Consider the following 21,692-nt stretch of genomic DNA (forward strand, 5'->3'; position numbering starts at 1 on the left):
TGTACTTGTGTGTGGCTCTACTGCTAGCTATGGCTATGGGAACCGGGGCCCATTAAGGGCAGGGTCCCCTGGGCAGAGATGGCATAACCCTGACAGCAGATGCTCCCCGGTTAGAAAGGCACCTGGTAAGACTGCCAATGGCTCATGGACAAAGCAGCAGCAGGTCCAACCACTTACTTTAGCTTTATGGCTAAGGGGATGGTGTAGAAGAAGACGTTGATCTGGAACACACATACAAAGAAGAGGCTGAAGTGCTCAAACATCTCCGCAAAGAAGTACCAAAAAAGACCAATGTTTGGAGTGAGATCTGGAACAGAAAGTCTGGAATGAAGAAAACAAAGGGAGAGAAAAAAAGAAAGCCAAATTGTAAATGGTTTGCTTTGACCTGGTCTTCTCCTAAAGATTTTGGTCACCACTGGGCAGCCAAGGATGACTGTCCCCACTGAGATCAGGATGTGGGGCGCTCTTCAGGCACCCTGGATATAGATAATTAATAAAAACAAGAGGCAGAGAAACAGAAAATAATAACCCTTAACAAATAGCAGCTGAACCAAACTCTGGTGTGCAGCAAAGATCTGAAATGAGGCAGCATTCAGGCTAGAACTCAAAAGACCAGTCCTTCTTTTAGGGACTAAAATACATATGTTTAAATTTAGGAGATATTCAGGACTGTAACAAAAGAGGAATGGGTTTTAAGCAAACAATCTCTATTTGGGGGCATTCCAGAGACTTCTCTACAGGAGCAAGCTCAAGACCCTGCTGCTCCCCATTTTTGCTCTGCAGCCACACGGCAGGAGCCAGAAACCGAGGGCCTGATACCGCAGTGACTTCTGGGGCCTTGCAGAAGCGTCAGCAGGTTCCAGCTAGGATCCCAGATCTCATTTGAGGAAAAAAGGGTTTCACTGGAAAACTTTTTGTCTAGTTATATCAGATAAAGACTGGTTGTCACTCTGGCTCTTCTAAAAATTTACATGATATGTTTTATTTTAAAAAACAGAGCTGAAACTAAGGTCAATTCACAATTTTAAAAGGGCAACAAATTAGAGCACAGAGAAGGGAGAAATATGCCCTGGCTCATGGTCAGAGTTCACTGACCCCAAGGCCTCCACCCAAGGCAAGTCTTTGCCTCCTGCTGTGACCACATTCCCTTTTCTGTAAAATGAAATAAAGAATACAGTCAAAAAAAAAAAAAACAAACAAAAAAACACCGTTTATGGGTCAGCAAAAAACCAGGGAAAGCTTTTTACCAGCAATACAAATTCCTATCTAAGAAACAGCATGGAGAGCTAATAGTCATGCTCCGCCAGGATTTAACACAAATTAGCAGTCCAGAATCCCAAAGCAGAGTCTGCCACTCCATATACCTTCCCCACCCTGACAGGTTTAACTGTCTAACACCTAACTGGGCTGTATGTTCCCTGAGGTCTGGGCAGCGACCATCCTCCTCAGCATACCATACAGAGAGCACTGGAAAATGTCTGCAGAATTCATACTTCATTCTGATTCTCTCTACAAGTTTGGTGCATGGGAGGTGGCTTTATTTTAAAACTGTTTGAGACCCTCTTGCAGGAGAGGAATACATCCATTCCTGTTGGGGACTGAACCAAACCCTTCCAGGCAGAGGCTGGTCGTTGCTTCAGATGTTGCTAGAGAGTGATCTTTAATCTCACTAGATTGAAGGTGGTTCTCGAAGTGTGTTCCAGTATTAGCATCACCTGAAAACTAGTCAGAAATGTAAATTCTTGGTTCCTATCCCAAATTTACTTAATCAGAACCTCTAGAGTTTGTGCTCAGAAATCTGGTGTTAAGAAGCCCTGCAGGTGATTCTGGTGCATGCTGAAGTCCAAGGACCCCTGTGGTTGCTCCCTCTGACTCCAGCTGGAGCTGAGAAAAACAAATTAGCTTCTAGAGTTTTCTAATGAAGTCATTACTTACATGAAGCCGTAGACTGCAGGGATGAAATCCCAGGAGCTGAGAAGGAAGAAGGAGAGGCAAATGATTACCACTAGACTTCCCACGTACATCATGGCATATTCCCAAGAGAAGATCCAGAAGGCTTTGCTCTTCACTTTCACAGGTATGTACTGCCGCTAGGAGAGAAGGCAAAATGGTCTATTTAGGGATGTCAAGGGCAGAAGAAAAGTATCAGCTTAAACTCCAAAATCCCTTCTGCAAAGCACAGGACACAGAAAAATTTTGAAAATCAAAGGACTGAAAAGGGGGTTGCCTGGGTGGCTCAGTCGTTAAGCATCTGCCTTCAGCTCAGGTCATGCTCCCGGGATCCTGGGGTCAAGCCCTGCATCAGGCTCCTTGTTGAGCAGGAAGCCTCCTTCTCCCTCTCCCTCTCCCTCTCTCCCTGCTTGTATTCCCTCTCTCACTGTCTCTCTCTCTCTCTGTTAAACAAATAAATAAAAAATCTTAAAAAAAAAAAAAAAAGACTGAAAAGGATTTACTTATGCTAGGTAAATACTAACCAAAAGAAAACTAGTCTAGTTATACTGTTACCAGATAAAATAAACTTTAATGTATAAAGAACTGCAAAAATAAAGATGTTCCATAGTGATGAAAGTTTCATCAGAAAGATGTAACAGCTCTAAACTTGTATGTACCTAATAACACAGTCTAAAAATATATAAAACCAACACGGACAGGTCTTCAAAGGAAAAATAGACATAACCATCATCAGAATGGTAGATCAGATAAAATCAGTAATCAAGTAGGAAATATGAATAGCACATTTTTAATAAATTTGTAACTTCCCTGAAAATGAGTCAGTAAAGAAAAAAAGAAGAAAAGTCTATATATCTACATAAAGAAAACATGGCAAAATAGGAACTGGGTCATCTAAATAAAAGGTACTCATTATATTAGTTTTTAACTTTTCTAAAGCATGAAATAAAAGATTATGGAAAAACTAATTCAGAAACAGAAAATTAGAACAGTCCTATAAACATTTAAGAACTTGAATTAGTAATGAAAAATTCTCCCATAAAGAAAAGAGCAGGCCCAGCCAGTTTTACAGGAAAGTTCTACCAACATTCAAGAAGCAGGTTATCCTAATCTTACATTAACTCTTTCACAGCAAATATCATAAGCTTTATACCAAAACCCTTTACCAACACAAATACAGAAATGCTAATGAAATATTATCCAACACAATTCAGCAAAACATGATAAAGTTGGGTTATGACCAGGTTGGATTTATTCCAAAAACTCAGGGTTATTTCAACATAAGAAAAGCTATTAATATATGTAACACAAACTGGTTAAAAATAAGGAATCATATTAGTGTCTAGATATATGCAACAACAACTTATGACAAAAATAACAAGCAATAAAAGAATTCAGTGAAGGAGCAGAGTACAAAATTAACATACAAATAACCTTTATCTGCACTAATAATAAACAATTAGAGGACACAATAGTAAGGAAAACCACATTTACAGTAACACCAAGGAAAAAAGAACTTAGAATTAAGCTTAACAGGAAATGTGTAAAACCGATTCATGGAAAATTTTAAAACACTACTGAAAGACACTAAGGTGGACTTGAACAGATGGACAGATATCCCCTGTCCTTGTTTAGGATGACTTAATATTATAAAGAGGGCAGTTCTTCCAAATTTAGTTTATAAATTCAATGTAATAATGCAATACCAATAAAAATGTTGCAAGCTATTTATGGAATTATACAAGATTAAAGTTCGTATAGAAATACAAACATACAAGGAATGAAGTACTAATACATGTTATAACAGGGATGAACCTTGAAAACCTCATGCTAAGTGAAACAAATCAGTAAAAAAAGACCACATATTGTATGATTCCTTTTATATAAAATTTCCTATAAAGACAAAAAGCAGAATATTGATTGCTTACGGCTAGAGGGGGAAGAGGCATTGGGGAAAAACAGAGTGACTACTTAATGGGCATGAGGTTTCTTTTTGGGTGATAAAAATGTTCTAGAACTGATTGCGGTAATGGCTGCACAACTTTGTGACTATCCAGAAATCACTGAATTATATATTTAAAGTAGGTAAGTTGTATGCTATGTAAATTGTATCTTGATAAAAATAAAAGCTGTTAAAAGAAAAACACCATAGATAAGTAAAAAGACAAATGAGAAACTGGAAGAAAATATTTGCAGACAAAGGGTTATAATATATAAAGGATTCTTAAAAATTGAGGAAAAACAGACTTAAATCCAACAGAAAAATGAAGAGGAAAAAAATGAAGAGGTAACCCACAAACATGAAAAAATGTTCCAACTTATTCCTATTTAGAGAAATGCAAATTAAAACAACACTGAGAGGGCGCCTGGGTGGCTCAGTGGGTTAAGCCGCTGCCTTCGGCTCGGGTCATGATCTCAGGGTCCTGGGATCGAGGCCCGAGTCGGGCTCTCTGCTCAGCAGGGAGCCTGTTTCCTCCTCTCTCTCTGCCTGCCTCTCTGCCTGCTTGTTATCTCTCTCTGTCAAATAAATAAATAAAATCTTAAAAAAAAAAAAAACACTGAGATACCATTTCTCATAATCAGATGGCAAAAATTTTGTAATGTGACAATACATTCTATTAGCAAGACTGTGGAAAAACAGGCACTATCCTACATTATGGGTGGGAATAAAAATTTTGTACAATCCCTGTGGAGGGAACTGTGAAAAGACCTAAAAAAAACTACATATATACTTACCTATGGATCAGTAATTCTACTTCTAGAAATCTACCTTGAAGATACCTTTCTGACAATATGAAAATACATACACACAGGGTTACTCATTAAAGCATTAATTGTAAAAAATAATAATAATAATAAAAATAAAGCATTAACTGTGACTGTAAAATAGTAGAAACAATCTAAATTCCCAAAAGGAAAAAGCTGAACAAACTAAGGTATGTCCATATAATGGAGTTCTACGCTGCTGTAAAAAAGAATGAAGATCTCTATGTATCAATCGGCAGTGACCTTCAGAAAATAAGAGTAAAAAAAGCAAAGCACATTTGTGCAAAAGAAACACACGAAGGATAAATCAGAAACTAAAAACAGTTACTTAGGCTGACAGAGAAAGAAGGAAAAAGGAAAGAACAAGATAGCGGGGATGAAGGTAGGGGGATATTTCTCTGAATATATTTTTTGTGTAGTTGATTCTTAGAACCATAGCAATTTCTTAGTCCTTTCACATACCCCATAATAAAAAATTAAAACTAACCAAGGTGTAGGGGAAATCCAAAATCATACAAACAGTAATACATGAGCTTAACTACATCACAAATTAGATAACTACGCTGAAGGACCACACAGGAGAAGAAAACAACTAACCTTAGTGAGTGATTCTGAGAAACAGTAACCTGACAGAACACTGTCATGCTAACGACAGAAAGGACCACACGTACATGTTATAATCAAGTCAGGAGATAATATCTCTGATACGGGTATTTCTCACAGCAATTCTAGAACAACTTTGCACGTGTTCTAGAACTGAATATACTAGCAAATGAACTGCAAATAATGAAAGCTGGGCTTCTAAGCATTAGAGGAAGAAATTATACACAAGGAAAAGGAAGACTCTCTAAAGTGAACTCTGTGGTATTGGACAGAATCACAGGTATCAGTATAAACAGATACTGGTAGGAAGAGACAGAAAGATAAAGAATTACAGATATGTTGGGGGGGGGGCAGTTAGTGTACATGCATGTATTTCATAGCTCTGTTTGCTAGAAGTATACCTATAACCTTGGGTTTCTAAGTAGCATCCACCAATAAAAGGAACCAGGAGTCCCCGAAGAAGCAGTTGATTCCAGGGATGGGACAGGAAAAATACAAGATGAGCCTGGGACGTCTTGCGGTACCAGAAAGAAAGGAAGGAAAGGCTAAAAAAGATGAGGCTTGTCAAAAGAACACAAGAACTGATTTTTTAAAAATTTTATTTATTTGACAGAGAGAGATCACAAGTAGGCAGAGAGGCAGGCAGAGAGAAAGAGAGGAGGAAGCAGGCTCCCCGCCAAGCAGAGAGCCCGATGCTTGACTCAATCCTAGGACCCTGAGATCACAACCTGAGTCGAAGGCAGAGGTTTAACCCACTGAGCCACCCAGGCACCCAACAAGAACTGATTTAAAGAAACCCCTTTTTCTAGGTCAAAGCCAGAAAAATGTGAGCAATGGGCTAATATTAGTATTGGATTTTTTGTGTGAGGGGTGTGTGAAAGTTACACAACATACATTTAAGTATTTGGAAGTATGCAGTTCAGTTGCTTTAGTGGTTGCCATGAAATAAGTTTGAGGTGGATGAGGGTTAGCTCCCGCTCTAGACTCTGGCTGCAAAGAAAGCAAGTTCTAGACCAGATTCTGGTATACTTAACAAATTTATTAAACAAATATTCATCAGCAAGTAGGCACAAAGCACTTCACACAAATCATTCTAGAAGGTCCATTAAGTCCCAGCTCCCTCCCCTTTTAGCTGTTTCAATTACCCACTATAAAAAAGCTTCATTTGGGGAGCCAATCTGGCTCAGCTGGAAGAACATGTGGCTCTTGATCTCGAGGTTGTGAACCCCACGTTGGGTGTACAGCCCCTTGTTGGGTGTAGAGATCACTAAAAAATTAATAATAAACTTAAAAAAAAAAAGCTTCACTCAAGGCAGAAATGACAGTATGATAACATCCCAGAGGCGAAGATCTGTTGTCCTTGGAGTCACACCAGGCAACCAGAAATCCTCCCAAGAAGGTTAGAGGATGGATTAGGAATGAAGCCTCGGGCACCATCTCCAAGGGAAGAAGTTACAGGCCTTCCTAGATTCTTATACCCCTTTTGTGCAAGTACAATAAGCATCTCTAAAATAGTTCAATCAGGGGCGCCAAAATAAAATCTTTAAAAAAAAAATAGTTCAACCAATTCCATTTCTTTTTTTTAAAAGATTTTATTTATTTCTTTAACAGAAAGAGATCACAAGCAGGAAGAGGCAGTCAGAGAGAGAAGGGCAGGCTCCCTGCTGAGCAGAGAGCCCAATGCCGATGAGGGGCTCGATCCCAGGACCCTGAGATCATGACTTGAGCCGGAGGAAGAGGCTTAACCCACTGAGCCACCCAGGTGCCCCTCAATTCCATTTCTTTTGAATACTTCAACTGCACCTACTTCTTTTTTTAAAGTTTATTTATAATTTTGACAATGGACAATATACAGATACAGAACATTTCCACCATCCCAAGAAGTTCTATTGACAATGCTGCTCTAAAACAACAAAGTTTCAAGAGAATGTTGTATTTTCTAGGGATGGAAAATTGATTCCACAAAGGGGAGACATCCACAGATAAAGTCAAAGAAGAAGGCACTTCAGGTTCTGAGTTCCCTATAGAGGGGATCATTCTCGTCCTTTCTTCCTGAAAAACACTGCCCTCTAGCATAGAGGGAAGGGAGGAAGCGAAGGAGGGAGGAAACCACAGCCCAGGGATGGAGGGAAAAAAAACCCTCAATTTGATTTGATTTGTTTTTCTTCCCTGCTTAATGGTATTTAAGAAGGGAGGAGGGAAGTGAAAAAGACAGCCATGAAGAACTGATCAGGTAGACTGTTAAAAGCCACTCTCTGAGGAGAGTCCTAAGCACAGACCCAGAAGACAAGGTTTCACTTTTCACAAATCCATTAGCAGCCCCCAAATTTTGGTTTGCTGCCATGTTCTCAGGGCTTTATTGGACCTTAAGTGTTACTGTCGATGCTTGAGTGGAAACCGATTTTTTTCCCGGCAAATCTGTGATGTAAAAATTAATGTATAATTTTTACATTTCACATATTTTAGGCATTAAATTTTAGGTATAACTTTGTTTAGACTTGGTCTACGGGTCAGGTTTGCTTTATGAAACAGAATACAATGTCATGTGGAATGTTTCCCGAATCTACTTATAAAACCTGGGTCTGATTAAAGATTAAGTAATCTTTCAGGACCATTCCCATTACACCAAGTGAGGCACGCCGGTGAAATGCTTAAAAAAGAAACTCAAGTGATCCTTCCTTTGATGGCTTGTTATTTATAAACCCTGGAGCCAAACTTAATCTAGAAGTCCACATTGCACAGTTCCCAGTGAGCAGATAAGCATTCATTTTCCCCACCTTTTTTTCTCAATAGCAAATGCTGACTTAAAATGAAATGATTAAGTTGAAGAGTTGGGAGAATGGTGCCTTAAACATTTGGATCAATTTTTTTTAATCTTTTCATTATAAAATAAAATACAAAATACAGAAAACCACATAAAACAAATACATAACCTAGTGAATGAGACAAACATCCATACGGTTATAACAAAGAACTATCCTGCCACTCTCCAACTCTCTCTCTGGTGCCCTGCGCCAAACATAGTCTCTTCCTGCCTCCAAAGTCACCACTGATCCTGGCTTGTAGAGTACTCACTTCCTTGCATTTCTTAATGGTTTTCTATCAAAATGTACATCCCTTGTCTATTTTTTTTTAAATTTAATACAACTTCTTAAGTCTCTCTCTCTCTCTTTTTTAAAAAAATTATTTATTTGTCAGAAAGAGAGAGCACAAGCAGGCAGAGTGGCAGGCAGAGGCAAAGGGAGAAGCAGGCTCCCCGCTAAGCAAGGAGAGCCCAATGTGGGACTCGATCCCAGGACCCTGGGATCATGACCTGAGCCGAAGACAGCCACTTAACCGATGGAGCCACCCAGGTGTCCCAATTTTTAAGTCTCTTAATTTACAGATCCTCCAACTCATTCCACTCATGCCCCCCTACAATTCATAGGTTGAAGAACCTGTATTTAACCTAGAACTTCCCACAGTTTGGTTTTTGCTAATTACATACTTTGTCTTTGTCTTCAGTATTTCTTGCAAGTTGGCAGCTGGATCCTGAGGCGTGATCAATTTCAGATTTTATCCCTTTGGCAAAACCCTGGTGGTGGTGTGTTCTTTTCTCAGGAGGCCTGATTTTTGTTTGTTTTTCATGTTAGTAGCTATTAACACTCAATGCCTAGATCCACTGGTGTTGGAAAATGATGCTATGCTATCAATCTGTCTCCATTTGTAAGCTCCGAAATATACAGTAGCTCACCTATATATGGTTGCCTAATGGTATAGGAAAGACAGGATAAATGCTTAATTTTTTCCTTTTCGTTTCAGTTTTCAGAAAGGTAATGAATTGGTTCTCTATCAATTCTCGTAATTTGACCAATTGCCAATTGATCTTTTAATATCACTATGAATATCTGGATTTAAGTGTAATTATGGATTTCAATCCATTGCACTTCTAATCTTAACGAAACTCAAACTGTCCATCTTTGGTTAGCAGGAGCCTCTTCAAGCTGGATCCTGAGTTCTTTTGAGATGACCCTAGCAGCCTTTCATAGCTTCCTTATTATCTGGTCTTACAATGGTCTAGGATTATCCTATATATTTCCTGCCCTAACACAGAATCAGCCATTTCTCTGAGAAACTCATTTCTTTTAATGGGTAAAAATGATATTGTAAGGTCACAATCTGAACCCCAAGGATACTCATTGACACTGGGTTGGTCATTGTTTCTAAACCTTTTAGAGGACATAAACACACACACACACACACACACACACATTCAAACTTCTACAGGAGCCGTGTAGGTAACAAACGAGTAAAGGGTAATAGAAATGAAGCATAGGGCCTATGCCTAACTGTGAAGACGGCATACCTTGTCTAAAGGAGACAGATCTCCCAATTTTCTAAAAGAAGCCAGAAATATAAATTTTTAACATGAATTTTTAAAATGCTGACAACTAATTAAAATAATTAAACAGCATGGACGAATAAAACACCTCTGTGGGCCAGATGGGGTCCATAGTCTGTATCCTCTCAACCTGAAAAATATAACCTATAGTTATGTCCCAGAAGTTTTATGGTTGCTAATGTATAAAGAAATTTAGGGAAGTAAGAGAGTTCTCAGACTGCTTAAGAAAAGCCTAACTGTAACAAGAAAGGGGAGAAATGTGTAATTATCTCCCTCCCCCAACTCTCTAAGGCACTAGGAAGAAAAGCATTTTCTAGGGGCGCCTGGGTGGTGCAACTGGTTGAACATCCGACTCTTGGTTTCGGCTCAGGTTGTGATCTCATAGGTCGTGAGATTCAGCCTCGCATCGGGCTCTGTGCTCCGTGCCTAGTCTGTTTCAGATTCTTTCTTCCTCTCCCCCTACCTCTCCTGTTCATGCTCTCTCTCAAATAAATAATAAATCTTTTAAAAAAAGAAAAGAAAAGAAAAGAATTTTCTATACAGAAACCATTTCTTTCTCAGATATGGTGAAAAAGGCAAAAAGTCAATTAGCAGGAAAAAAATTTCAAAACTCTTAAGGAGGTTGAAACCTAACCAAAGTTTTTATACCTAAGTTCTTAGACTAACAGGAGGAGACCCAAGAGATGTCTTTTACATGATAGGTATATTAGAGGCAACAAAGCTGGTGGAAAAGTTCATTGCAATTGCATGGTCACGCACGCACACTAATTGTCATCTGTTCTAAAGAGAAAGGAAGCTAACAGCATTGCCACCTTTGCCTTGGCCCCCTCCTGGAAGCAGCAGAGACAACAGGATGTTGCTGGGGAAAGAGAGTAAGATGTGAAAATTCCAGATAAGGTCCCAAAGAATGCTTGGGGAAGGACACAGTTATCAAGAAAGAGCTGGTTGGGGGCCACCCAGGCGGCTCAGCCAGTTAGGCATCTGGTTCTTTTTTTTTTTTTTTTTTTTTTTTTGTCAGAGAGAGAGAGAATGAGAGCGAGCACAGGTAGACAGAGTGGCAGGCAGGGTCAGAGGGAGAAGCAGGCTCCCTGCCAAGCAAGGAGCCCGATGTGGGACTCGATCCCAGGACACTGGGATCATGACCTGAGCTGAAGGCAGCTGCTTAACCAACTGAGCCACCCAGGCATCCCAGGCATCTGGTTCTTGATTCTGGCTCAGGTTGTGATCCCAGGATCATAGGATGGGGCCCTGCATTCGGCTCAGCTCACAGCATGGAGTCTGCTTGGGATTCTCTCTCTCCCTTTGCCCCTCTCTTCCAACCTCTCACCTCCTCCTGCCTGTGCTCCAGTGCACACCCACACTCTGTCCCTCAAGCAAATAAACAAAACATTAAAAGAGAGAGGGAGAGAGAGAGAAAGAAAGGAACCAAGAAAAAAAGAAAGAAGGAAGGAAAGAAAGAAAAGAGAAGAAAAAAAGGAAAGAAAGGAAAAGAAAGGATGGAAGAGAAAAGAAAAGAAGACCTGGTTGGGTCTGGCTCCTTTGGTGCAAGTTAATATCATGTGACCTGCTGCTCCAGGCTCCAGAAAGTATAGAAATCATAGGACTTCTGACACAGTTCAGACAAAAGAAGGTCAGATTGGGTTAAAGCACAAACCATAAGAACACTCATGAGCTATTTCCTCCTGGTTTCTATTACTTTCTTTCAAACAAACTAAGAACCTCAAGCCATTGAAGGGGGGCCCAAGACTTAGGAATCCCAAGCAAAAGGAAGGAGGGAACAAGAAACTTCCCAATTTGCACCATCAGCCTCCCTCTGCCAGCCCCATAGCTTCAGCCTGGAGGTCCTATGCACTTGGCATATCCTTCACTGTAGCCTCTAGGTGCTGTGCCCTAAAGTGACTCTATTTTATTCTGAATGCTATCAAATCATAACAATTTAGCTTCTCTCCAATTTGAAACCAGGCCATAAGCCAAGGTCAGAAATAAAGTTGTGGGGACAGGAAGAGATGAGCGTAAGCTACCATTCTCATAAGTGACCCATGACCCACCAGGGATCCGGATGCAGCATCCCCTGCCTTTGACCCTGAAGCCTTCCTGGGTCTCTTCCTGGGAAGAGAAAAACAACTTTGCCTCTGGCACTGATCAGACATTAGCTTGTCTGCAACCTGCCTTCGGTACCCTCTAGAGATTTCCACCAGAAGAATGGAGGTAGGTTTATAGTATCAAAGGAAGAAGTACAAACTCGTTTTTATAGTTTCTTTGACTCTAGAAAATGAATTATTTTCTTTCCCTCCCTCATCACCCCACATACCCTCAGACTGATGACCATGTCCTTTCCATGAACTCTTATACTCTGTTTTACTACTTGATGTGTTAACCCTCTGCAGTAACTAGTATTATATTATCCCCATTCTGAGGCACAGAGAAGAGACTGAATAAGGTGACTGACTCAATTCCATGACTCAGCTGTACTGACTATTGATGTCAGGAGGAAATATGAGTTTTAAACAAAAATGATTTTACAAAAGGCAATATTTAGAAATTGGCTTAACAAACCATTTTAAGGGGCACCTGGGTGGCTCAGTCGTTAAGTGTCTGCCTTCGCTCAGATCATGATCCCAGGGTCCTGGGATCGAGCGCTGCATCGGGCTCCCTGCTTGTCAGGAAGCCTGCTTCTCCCTCTCCTACTCCCCCTGCTTGTGTTCCCTCTTTCGCTGTCTCTGTGTGTGTGTCAAATAAATAAACAAAATCTTAAAAAATTTTTTTTTAAATTTTTTTGGGACGCCTGGGTGGCTCAGTTGGTTAAGCAGCTGCCTTTGGCTCAGGTCATGATCCCAGCATCCTGGGATCGAGTCCCACATCAGGCTCCTTGCTCGGCAGGGAGCCTGCTTCTCCCTCTGCCTCTGCCTGCCATTCTGTCTGCCTGTGCTCTCGCTCTCTCTCTCTCTCTCTCTCTGATAAATAAATAAATAAATAAATATTTAAAAAACAAACAAACAAAAAAAAATTTTTAGTCAGTTCATGCATACAAATAAATATATTTTTAATAGTATTTATTTGATAACTAGTGGCACAAAAATTCTGGTTATATGCATTCCTCTTAGGGCTCGGACTTTGTAAAGAATGAACTGTAAATATGAATAAAGGAAATGCAAACAGCATATTGTTATGTGGAAAAATTCTTGGATTCAACAGAATCAAGAAAGAGAACAAAGCAAAACTTCACAGTGCAATGATACATCTAGTAGACTAGCAATCATAATTTGAAGAGCCAGTGCTGGCAACCTGAGAGGAAATGGTTCACTGAATTTCATTTCATTTTTTTTTAAGATTTTATTTTTAAGTAATCTCTACACCCAACATGGGGCTTGAACTTACAACCCAGAGATCAAGAGTCACGCCCTACCGACTACCAGCCAGGCGCCCCTGATTCAAAGCACTCTAGACACTGATGGTGGCACTACGGATTGGCTCAGGCTTTCTGGTGAACACTCCAATCTTATGTAATAAGGCCTATGAAACTTCTCACACTTTTGGGTCCAGTGAGTCAGCTGGAGGATACACCTTAAGGAAATAACTTAAAGAAAACCAAATTACTCTACTATTTATACCAGTGACAACCAGGGCACATCTCGAATTCCCCAAACAGGACAGAGAACAAGCTAATCATGTATCACTGTGTACATCAACACAAAAACATATTATAAGTCACTTAAAATGACAAGTAGATAGCCTATTTCAATAAATGAAGGTATATACCCAGTTTTAGCAACAGTGTTTATAATTAAGAACAAAGGCTCAGGATGCCTGGGTGGCTCAGTTGGTTAAGCAGCTGCCTTCGGCTCAGGTCATGATCCCAGCGTCCTGGGATCGAGTCCCACATTGGGCTCCTTGCTCAGCAGGGAGTCTGCTTCTCCCTCTGCCTCTGACTGCCATTCTGTCTGGCTGTGCTCGCTCTCTCCCCCCACCCTCTGATAAATAAATAAAATCTTAAAAAAAAAAATGTTTAAAAAAAGAACAAAGGCTCTGCTCTCCTCTCTCTCTGCCTGCTTCTCTGCCTACTTGTGATCTCCGTCTCTGTCAAATAAATAAATAAAATCTTTAGGAAAAAAAAAAGGGGGCACCTGGGTGGCTTGGTGGGTTAAAGCCTCTGACTTTGGCTCAGGTCATCATCATCCCAGGGTCCTGGGATCGAGCCGTGCATCGGACTCTCTGCTCAGCAGGGAGCCTGCTTCCTCCTCTCTCTCTGCCTGCCTCTCTGCCTACTTGTGATCTCTGACTCTGTCAAATAAATAATAAAATCTTAAAAAAAAAAAAAGAACAAAGGCTCTGAAATCAGACATTTCTTGGTTTGAATCACGGCACTGTCCCCTGTATACTTTCACGAAATGTTTCTCTTTTAAGAATGAACTTGGACCACGCAAGACCTGCAAGTGGTCACTTGCTCTTGAGGAGACACGTGTGTTCTCAGTGACGTGGAAAAGAGAGACCGATGGCAGGCTCTTGCATCGGGCTGTCCGAGTTCATATCTCAGCACTGTCACTTGCCAGCCATGTCACCTTAGGCAAGTGACTACATTGCCCAACACTTCAGTTGCCATTCATGTGTCTAATATGGCTAATATTAGATGAACGCATGCCTAATAATATGACCTGCCCCATAAAGTTCTTATGAGGCTGAGATGAAATGATGCCTGCAGAGTGCTCAGTAGAGTACCAGACACAGTGGGTTCTCAGTAAACACCAGCAACCTGTATTCTTCAATTACTAGGTACTGATCACCCACCATGGTCTTATTAGCACTGCATGAGGGACACCCACTACATTTAATCCCTAGAAAAACCTTACAAGGTGAGTATCCTTATACAGAAGTTTAAAACAAACAAACAAACAAACAAAAGGAGCTCATGAGTGTTGCTGGGGGGTTGGGGGGTGAGGGATGGAGTGGCTGGGTGATGGACATTGGGGAGGGCATGGGCTACGGTGAGCACCGTGAATTGTGTAAGACTGATGATTCACGGACCTGTCCCCCTGGGGCAAATAATACATTTTATGTTAATTTTTAAAAAATGAGCTCAGAGAGGGGTCTATGAATATTAGAGGAGAGAAGGAGAATGCAAGATGGTTGGTAGATCCCAACTACAAACATGTAAAATGAAATACGCTCAGACCTTGGCAATGATACGCATAATTGGAACTTAATGGTCACAAGGCCCGTTTTGTTTCAAGTTAGTCAAGTATCTTTGTTCATGCTTTCAAGTAGAAGCAAGTAAATGTGAGATAGGGACCCAGTCCCACTGCTTTAACTGAGCCATGCCCTTCCTTCCCGCAGGCAGTGACCAGGGGAGGTATTAAATGTCACTTGAGTGCTGGCTTCCGACCAGCAAGTGCTTACCTGGAGGAGATAGAGGAGTCCTGGAACGAACAAGGTGAGTGGGTATAGAGACTGGTATGTTGCTAAGGCAAGAAAAATAGCACTGAGGAAGGCACTACCTGTAAAAAGAAATAAACATAGGCAATAATTCAGCCTCAGCAATCAGGATTAGACTTGGCAAGTCCCCCAAACGAGAAACTTTCCGTAACTGGTCAAATAAGTTCTTGTCATGTGTCTCCCTGTGTACAAGACACTATGCAAACTCACACATTGAGAGCTTCTCTGTTTGATTTCCCATGAAAGGAATCTGAGTAAGTCCAAACTATTTACCTTTAGCAACCTAAGACACCTCAATTATGTTTCCTTTACATTTTCAGACCAAGAAAGATTTCACAAAACTTTGGCCTAGGAGCACCTGGGTGGCTCAATGGGTTAAAGCCTCTGCCTTCGGCTCAGGTCATGATCCCAGAGCATGACTTTCTGCAGAGACTGGGATGGGGAGAGAAGAGGCCCTTTAGTGGAGGAGGGAGGCTAACGGTCCAACTCCATCCATTCTTACAAATGTATGGAAAACAAACATGTGACTTTCACCCCTCTCTCTCCTGGGAGACACCAGGGAGCCAAAAAAACACAGCCCCCTTAATTGCCGCAGATCAGTAATTACTGTCTGGAGCAGCTGACTATCTATAAGGCCCAAGAGAGAAGAAACGGCTCATAGCATCATAGAATGGACTTGTGAGTTTCAGAACACCTCCTCCCAAGGTCGGGAAGAAGCAGTCTTCCTTCTTTAGATGAAATCATTTGGAAGGAAAAACCTGTTCCTTCTGCCATTCTCTACCGTAAGTGGCATCAACATTGCCCTGGCCCCCACACTCCCTCCAGCAGTCATCATAGCCTGTGGATGGACGTCTGGAACACCCACCGAGGCAGTCCCTGCTCTCATCACCTGTTGCTTCTTTCCTCAGTGCTCTCCGCGCCTCCTCCCATCTAGTTCTCCAGAGAAGTACCAGAAGGACCCTTCTAAAACACAGATTACATTGTGACAAACCCCTCTTTAAATGCTTCTGATGCTTCCATTTCATCTAGTGGATTAAGTCCAAACTCTGGCTGCAAACAAGGCTTTGCTCTCTGGGTGTTAATTCTCCAGCTTCGCCTCTCACTGCTCTCCTACACTCACCCCATCCTCCAGCTACTCTGGCCCTTTCCCTAGTTTCTGAAAACACCATGACCTTTCATTCCTGTGTCTGTTTCATTCTGTTCTCAGCCTATTCCTTCTGCCCAAGTTGTCCTTCCTTGCCCCTCTGATGGAGACCCAACCTCCAGTGGCCAATTGAAATGTCACTTCCCCTATGAAGCCTAAGCAGAGAGGATAACAATGGTGATTATAGCTAATGGTGGTCACTTATAGGATAGGCCAGGTGCCTATCCTCTACATCCAGAACAATGCTGGGCTTTAAAAAAAAAAAAAAAAAAAAAAGCCCTTAGTAAATGTCACAAGTACCTTGTGAAAGCTCTATTTTTCTACCCATTTTTATTCCACCCATTTTACAGGTAAAGAAACCAAGGTACAGAAACAGAAGGTTAAATAATGTATCGTCTTAAGTAATGGAATCACTCATGATTCCAGTGCCCATTCTCTTAGTTTATTCAATACCCTCATTCAATGCTGAGATTGTCTCATAATAATTTGCTAATGGTGCTCTCTCTCCCCATCTGTTTGTAACTTTCTCCAGGGCAATAATCTCTCTTCACTCTAAACCTCCAGCACCTAGCACAGTGCCTGGCAAACCTGATGAATGAATGAGTATCATTCACTGATACATACGAATAAATCCCTTTGAAAAATCCTGGCACGTTAAAAAAAACAAGTGTTTCTTTTTTACTGAGATATAACTGACATATATCGTATCAGTTTCAGGTGCACAGCACAATGATTTGATACTTGTGTATATTGCTAAATGAGCATCACCATCAGTCTAGCTGAAACCAAATTCTTGAGGAAGGAAAACTCAGCAAGTGTTAAAACACAGGTAATGGGGGAGCCTGGGTGGCTCAGTGGGTTAAAGCCTCTGCCTTTGGCTCAGGTCATGATCCCAGGGTCCTGGGATCGAGCCCTGCATCAGGCTTTCTGCTCAGCAGAGAGCCTGCTTCCTCCCCTCTCTCTCTGCCTGCCTGTCTGCCTGTCTGCCTACTTGTGATCTCTGTCTGTCAAATAAATAAGTAAAATCTTAACCCCCCCCCCCCAAACACAGGTAATGAAACATGGGCAAAGCACAAAAGAAATCTGACTCTTGAACACAGCTGAGCCTGCTGATGAGAAGTTGAGGACTTGTGGCAGGGGGCTGGGACCAGAGAAGGCTCAGTGTGGAATAACCTACTGGAGGGCAGAGGCCTGCGGTCTGGCAGCAGAAACGCGGTTCTCCGACAGGCAGGAGCCAGGTTGTGGGATGCCGGGCCCAGTGTGGATGGTGTGTGTGCACACAGTGAGGGGGAGTATGGAGACCCACAAGAGACTCAGGGCTGATATTGTTTTGAAAAAAGCTAGAAGGGGCAGGATGAATGGATTAGGAAGGCAAAGGGATGATGATATGTGCTTAAAGCAAGGTCAAGAAAGAGAAAAGTAAAAGGCAGGGCACCTGCCTGGCTCAGTTGGTAGAGCAAGCAACCCTTAATCTCAGGGTCGCAAGTTCAAGCCCCATGCGGCGTGGAGCCTACTTAAAGAAAAAAAAAAATAAAAGAGGGAGAAAAATGAAAGGTGACTTCAAATATTTTAGATAAACTGTGCAATGTGCAAACCTGCTCTGTGCCAAGCCTGTGCTGGGTGCCAGGAAGACTGGTAACTGAGATAGCTTCAGCCTTAGGGAGCACCCAGTAATCAAGGGCAAAATACGGAGGGAGGTAAGGACGAAGCTAGTCCATCAGGGGAAGCTGACACCTAAGTTTTGAACAATGATAGGGGAGGCCCAGCAGTCCTAGGGAACAGTGAGTGCATAGGCAGGAGGGCGACGGACAGCAGGGAGGAGGGGGGCTATAATTAGCTCGATGGCAAAAACAGGGCTAGAGTAGGGAGGAATGACTGGGAAAGGGCACAAAAGAGACTCTTGTGGATGTTGGTAACATTCTGTTCCTTAATCTGAATGCTGATTACTCATCGTTTTGTGAAAATTCATGGAACTGTACACTAGCAATTTGTGTACTTTCTGTATATATCTTATATACACTTCAAATGAAAAGCTGTAATCTACGATGTCTTAGCATGCAGGCAGGTAGGGGTCAGGCGGGAGATTGCACAATTATCCCAAAGCATTGACCCACAGGGCCTACTATTTATCTGCTAGGATGACCCAGATACTGGGATACTAGGTTTTCTGGCCAAGCCCTAGTCTTCGGCCTTATGATGGGACTATTAAAGGAAATCAGTCACACATGTATGTGCCCTGGCTATACTAAGAATTTCATTATCTACTCATCTAGCTTTGAGTATGTTTTCCAACCCTCTGTTTGTATCAGGGTGGGGGCCAAAACAAGCCATGGCAAGACCTGGAGTAACAATGCCTCCAGGGACTCCACCTTGAAGCCATATGGGCCCAGGGAGGTGGTGGAGCTACAGGACAGAGGAGGAATGCAGCCGAGGTGGGGCTCTGGAGGCTCGTTGAAGATCAGGTCTACAAGTGGAATAAGCAGAGAGGGGTCACAGATAGTGACCTGTACCAGGACAGGCAGTGGGACAGACTGGAACGTGATGGGAAGGGCTGAGATCCCACAGGATACTCAGAAGAGGAAGTTGCACTAGAACCTGGGCAACAAGCAAGATCCCTGGGAAAGAGGAACTGATGCTGGGGGCGGGCCCATGGACTACGTTCCTTGCCAAGTGCTCTGTTAACAGGGCAGGTGCTCTGGGAGTAAGTCCTTCCCTATCAGTGATGATGATCATTTATTGAGCACATACTCTGTTCTGACATAGCTGTAAGCACTTTACATGTACTAAGTCCTTCCAATAACTCCATGAAGTGGGTACAATTACTCCTCCCATTTTACAGAAAAGAAAACTGAAGGACAGAAGGGTTGGTTTGCCCAGGGTCACAAAACTCATGAATCCTAATAATAGGATTTGAATCCAGACAGTCTCGTTCTAAACCCCACACTCTTTAACTACATCACCTTCTTGATCTCTATCCATAAAAATGACGATATGCAGAGCAACTGTTTCTTGAATGGATTCTGCTAAGGAAGCATGCTAAGCAGTTTATATTTCTTGTTTATTCTTTCACTAAATCTATGAGGCAGACCTTATCTCATACGGAAGCTCCAGAGGCCTTGTGATTTGCCCAGGGCTACAGAGCTGATAACTAGCTACTAGCAGGTTTTGGAGCTGGGGTAATCTGACCAAACCTCAGGCTGCTTTGTCATAGGGTCCTCTGTGACTTTCCTCATGGGTGGGGCTTTAAAAGTCCCATATGGAAGTGGCGGGCTCAGGCCAAAGGATGGTTGTTCTGCCATTGCTCTGCCAGGGCTGAGCTCCAGAAAGAGACCCTCTCATTTTGATCTCCAAGTCCTCCCCAAAAGGCTCAGGGAGCCCCTATCAATCCTAGGGGATCTTTTAAAAAAGAGTGCATTATTAAGAGTAATAACCAGCATCACTATTCACTGAGCTCTTAGTACCTCCCCCACACTATGCTGTGTTTTACACGCACCATCTCATTGTTCATCATCTTTGTTCTGCACAATAGGGACCTTTCAATCCCCATGCTATACCTAAGGAAACTGAGGACCAGAACAATTAAGTGACTTGGTCAAGGGGATATAACCCGGAAATGGAGGAGCTGGGATTAGCTACCAGATCTGTGCCACATCAGAGTGGCCTGAGCTCTTAATCTTTGAAAAGCAAGTCCTGTCACACACACACACACACACACACACACACACACACACACCCTCTTGGTGGAACAAGGAGAGTTGGAAGGGTCCTTAGGTGGCAAACCTCAAGAATTCCTAGTTTGGGACATCTCATTATTGACAAACACCAACAGTGAACAAGCAAGACTAACCATTAATATCTGTTTGTTTTCTTTTTTAAAGCCTAATGAAGATTATTTCACAGGGATGGAATATTTTAATTAGCCACTGAAAGGCAGACTACCCCTTGACCGAAAGCCCCAACCTTTGAAGTGAAACCCAAACTGCTCCACTAAAATAACATCAACCCTGACCTTAGACCTGTTGGCTGGCCAACTCCACAAAAAGGACATCACGATACAATGGCCTTGGCCTTGTCCTGGCCTGTAGCTCTTGATGTGTCCCAGGCAACCCTGAACTGCCACAAAGGAGGCCATGGGAGGGGACAGAGCCAATGAAGACACTCTGTTCTGTCAGACACTAGCTCCATGGAAATCTGGGGAGACAGTTGCCAAGTTTACTTCCACTATCCCTAACTTCTTATCAATCAAGTAAATTTGTTTTTAATTATGTGCTCATTGAACCAATTTTGGGCAAAAAGATATGAAAAGGAAACAGAAACATGAGCTTACTCTACAGAAACAAGTGTTATGCTTTAGGAATCTATTTTCTATCTATTTTTGTTGTTTTAACATAGTTGGGATTATATTTTATTTAAATATACAATCTTATATTCTGCTTTAAAAAATAAGTATCCTCACATAGTTTGCAATTAATTTTTTTTAAGATTTATTTATTTGAAAGAGAGTATGAGCAGGGGAGGGGCACAGGGAGAAGGAGAGAGAGAATTCTCAAGCAGATTCCCTGCTGAGGGCGGAGCCTGACCCAGGGCTCAATCCCAGGACCCTGAGATTGTGACCTGAGTCCAAATCAAGAGCCAGTTGCTTAACCAATTGAGCCACGCGGGCACCCCTACAATTATTTTTAATCATATGGGCAAACTGTGCTTTATGTAGCCATTCTTCTATTTTGAAATTTGTTTTTTTCAGGGAGAGAGAGAGAGAGTAAGAGAGAGAGTACTCTCACTCACATGCAGGCCTATGCAAGTGGGGGGCAGGGGCAGAGGGGCCTCTCTCTGTTTTGAAGTATTTTCCATTTTTTTCTAGTCATAAATAATCCTGCAGTTAATGGCTTTGTATCATAAAGCTTTGTCTATATTTCTGCACTGCTTTTGGATAAGTTCTCAAAAGTAGAATCAATAAATCAAAAGTACAAACATCTTAAGACTACTGCCAAACTGTTTCCCAAGAGGCCTGTACTAATTTCTAAGTCAACTCCCCATGTAGGAGAATGCCTATTTGACATCACCTTTGTCAGCACTGAGCAATTATCTTCTAAAATCTTTGCCAAATTGAAGGGGAAAAAAAATAAGATAAGCCACTCCTGTGTTATTCCAATTTGCTTTTATTGATTATCTATGGAGATGAATATGTTCCCATATTTTTTAGTCATTTATATCCCTTCTGTGGGAATTCTCCCAACTGTTTCTTTTTAAAAAATGTTTTAAAGGGGCGCCTGGGTGGCTCAGTGGGTTAAAGCCTCTGCCTTCAGCTCAGGTCATGATCCCAGGGTCCTGGGATAGAGCCCTGCATCAAGCCCTGCATGTGTGTGGGGGGTGTAAGGGGATGGGGGTGTGTGTCTGCTCAGCAGGGAACCTGCTTCT

At 41.9% G+C, this 21,692-nt stretch overlaps 1 protein-coding gene across 4 annotated transcripts in view; it reads right to left on the reverse strand.

Moving 5' to 3' along the window:
* The window catches only part of PIGU (phosphatidylinositol glycan anchor biosynthesis class U), a 91,828-nt gene that overhangs the window by 24,303 nt on the left and 45,833 nt on the right, over positions 1-21,692 (reverse strand). For all 4 annotated transcript variants that reach the window (XM_082746048.1, XM_082746049.1, XM_082746051.1 and 1 more), the window contains 3 exons: positions 15,095-15,192; positions 1,936-2,090; positions 178-321 (listed from right to left, as the gene is read on the reverse strand). In XM_082746048.1, the coding sequence (XP_082602174.1) occupies positions 178-321; positions 1,936-2,090; positions 15,095-15,192 (397 nt within the window). The remainder of the gene's footprint in view (positions 1-177; positions 322-1,935; positions 2,091-15,094; positions 15,193-21,692) is intronic.

Source organism: Mustela nivalis (genome assembly GCF_964662115.1).
Source record: "Mustela nivalis genome assembly, chromosome: 8".
Lineage (NCBI taxonomy): Eukaryota > Metazoa > Chordata > Mammalia > Carnivora > Mustelidae > Mustela > Mustela nivalis.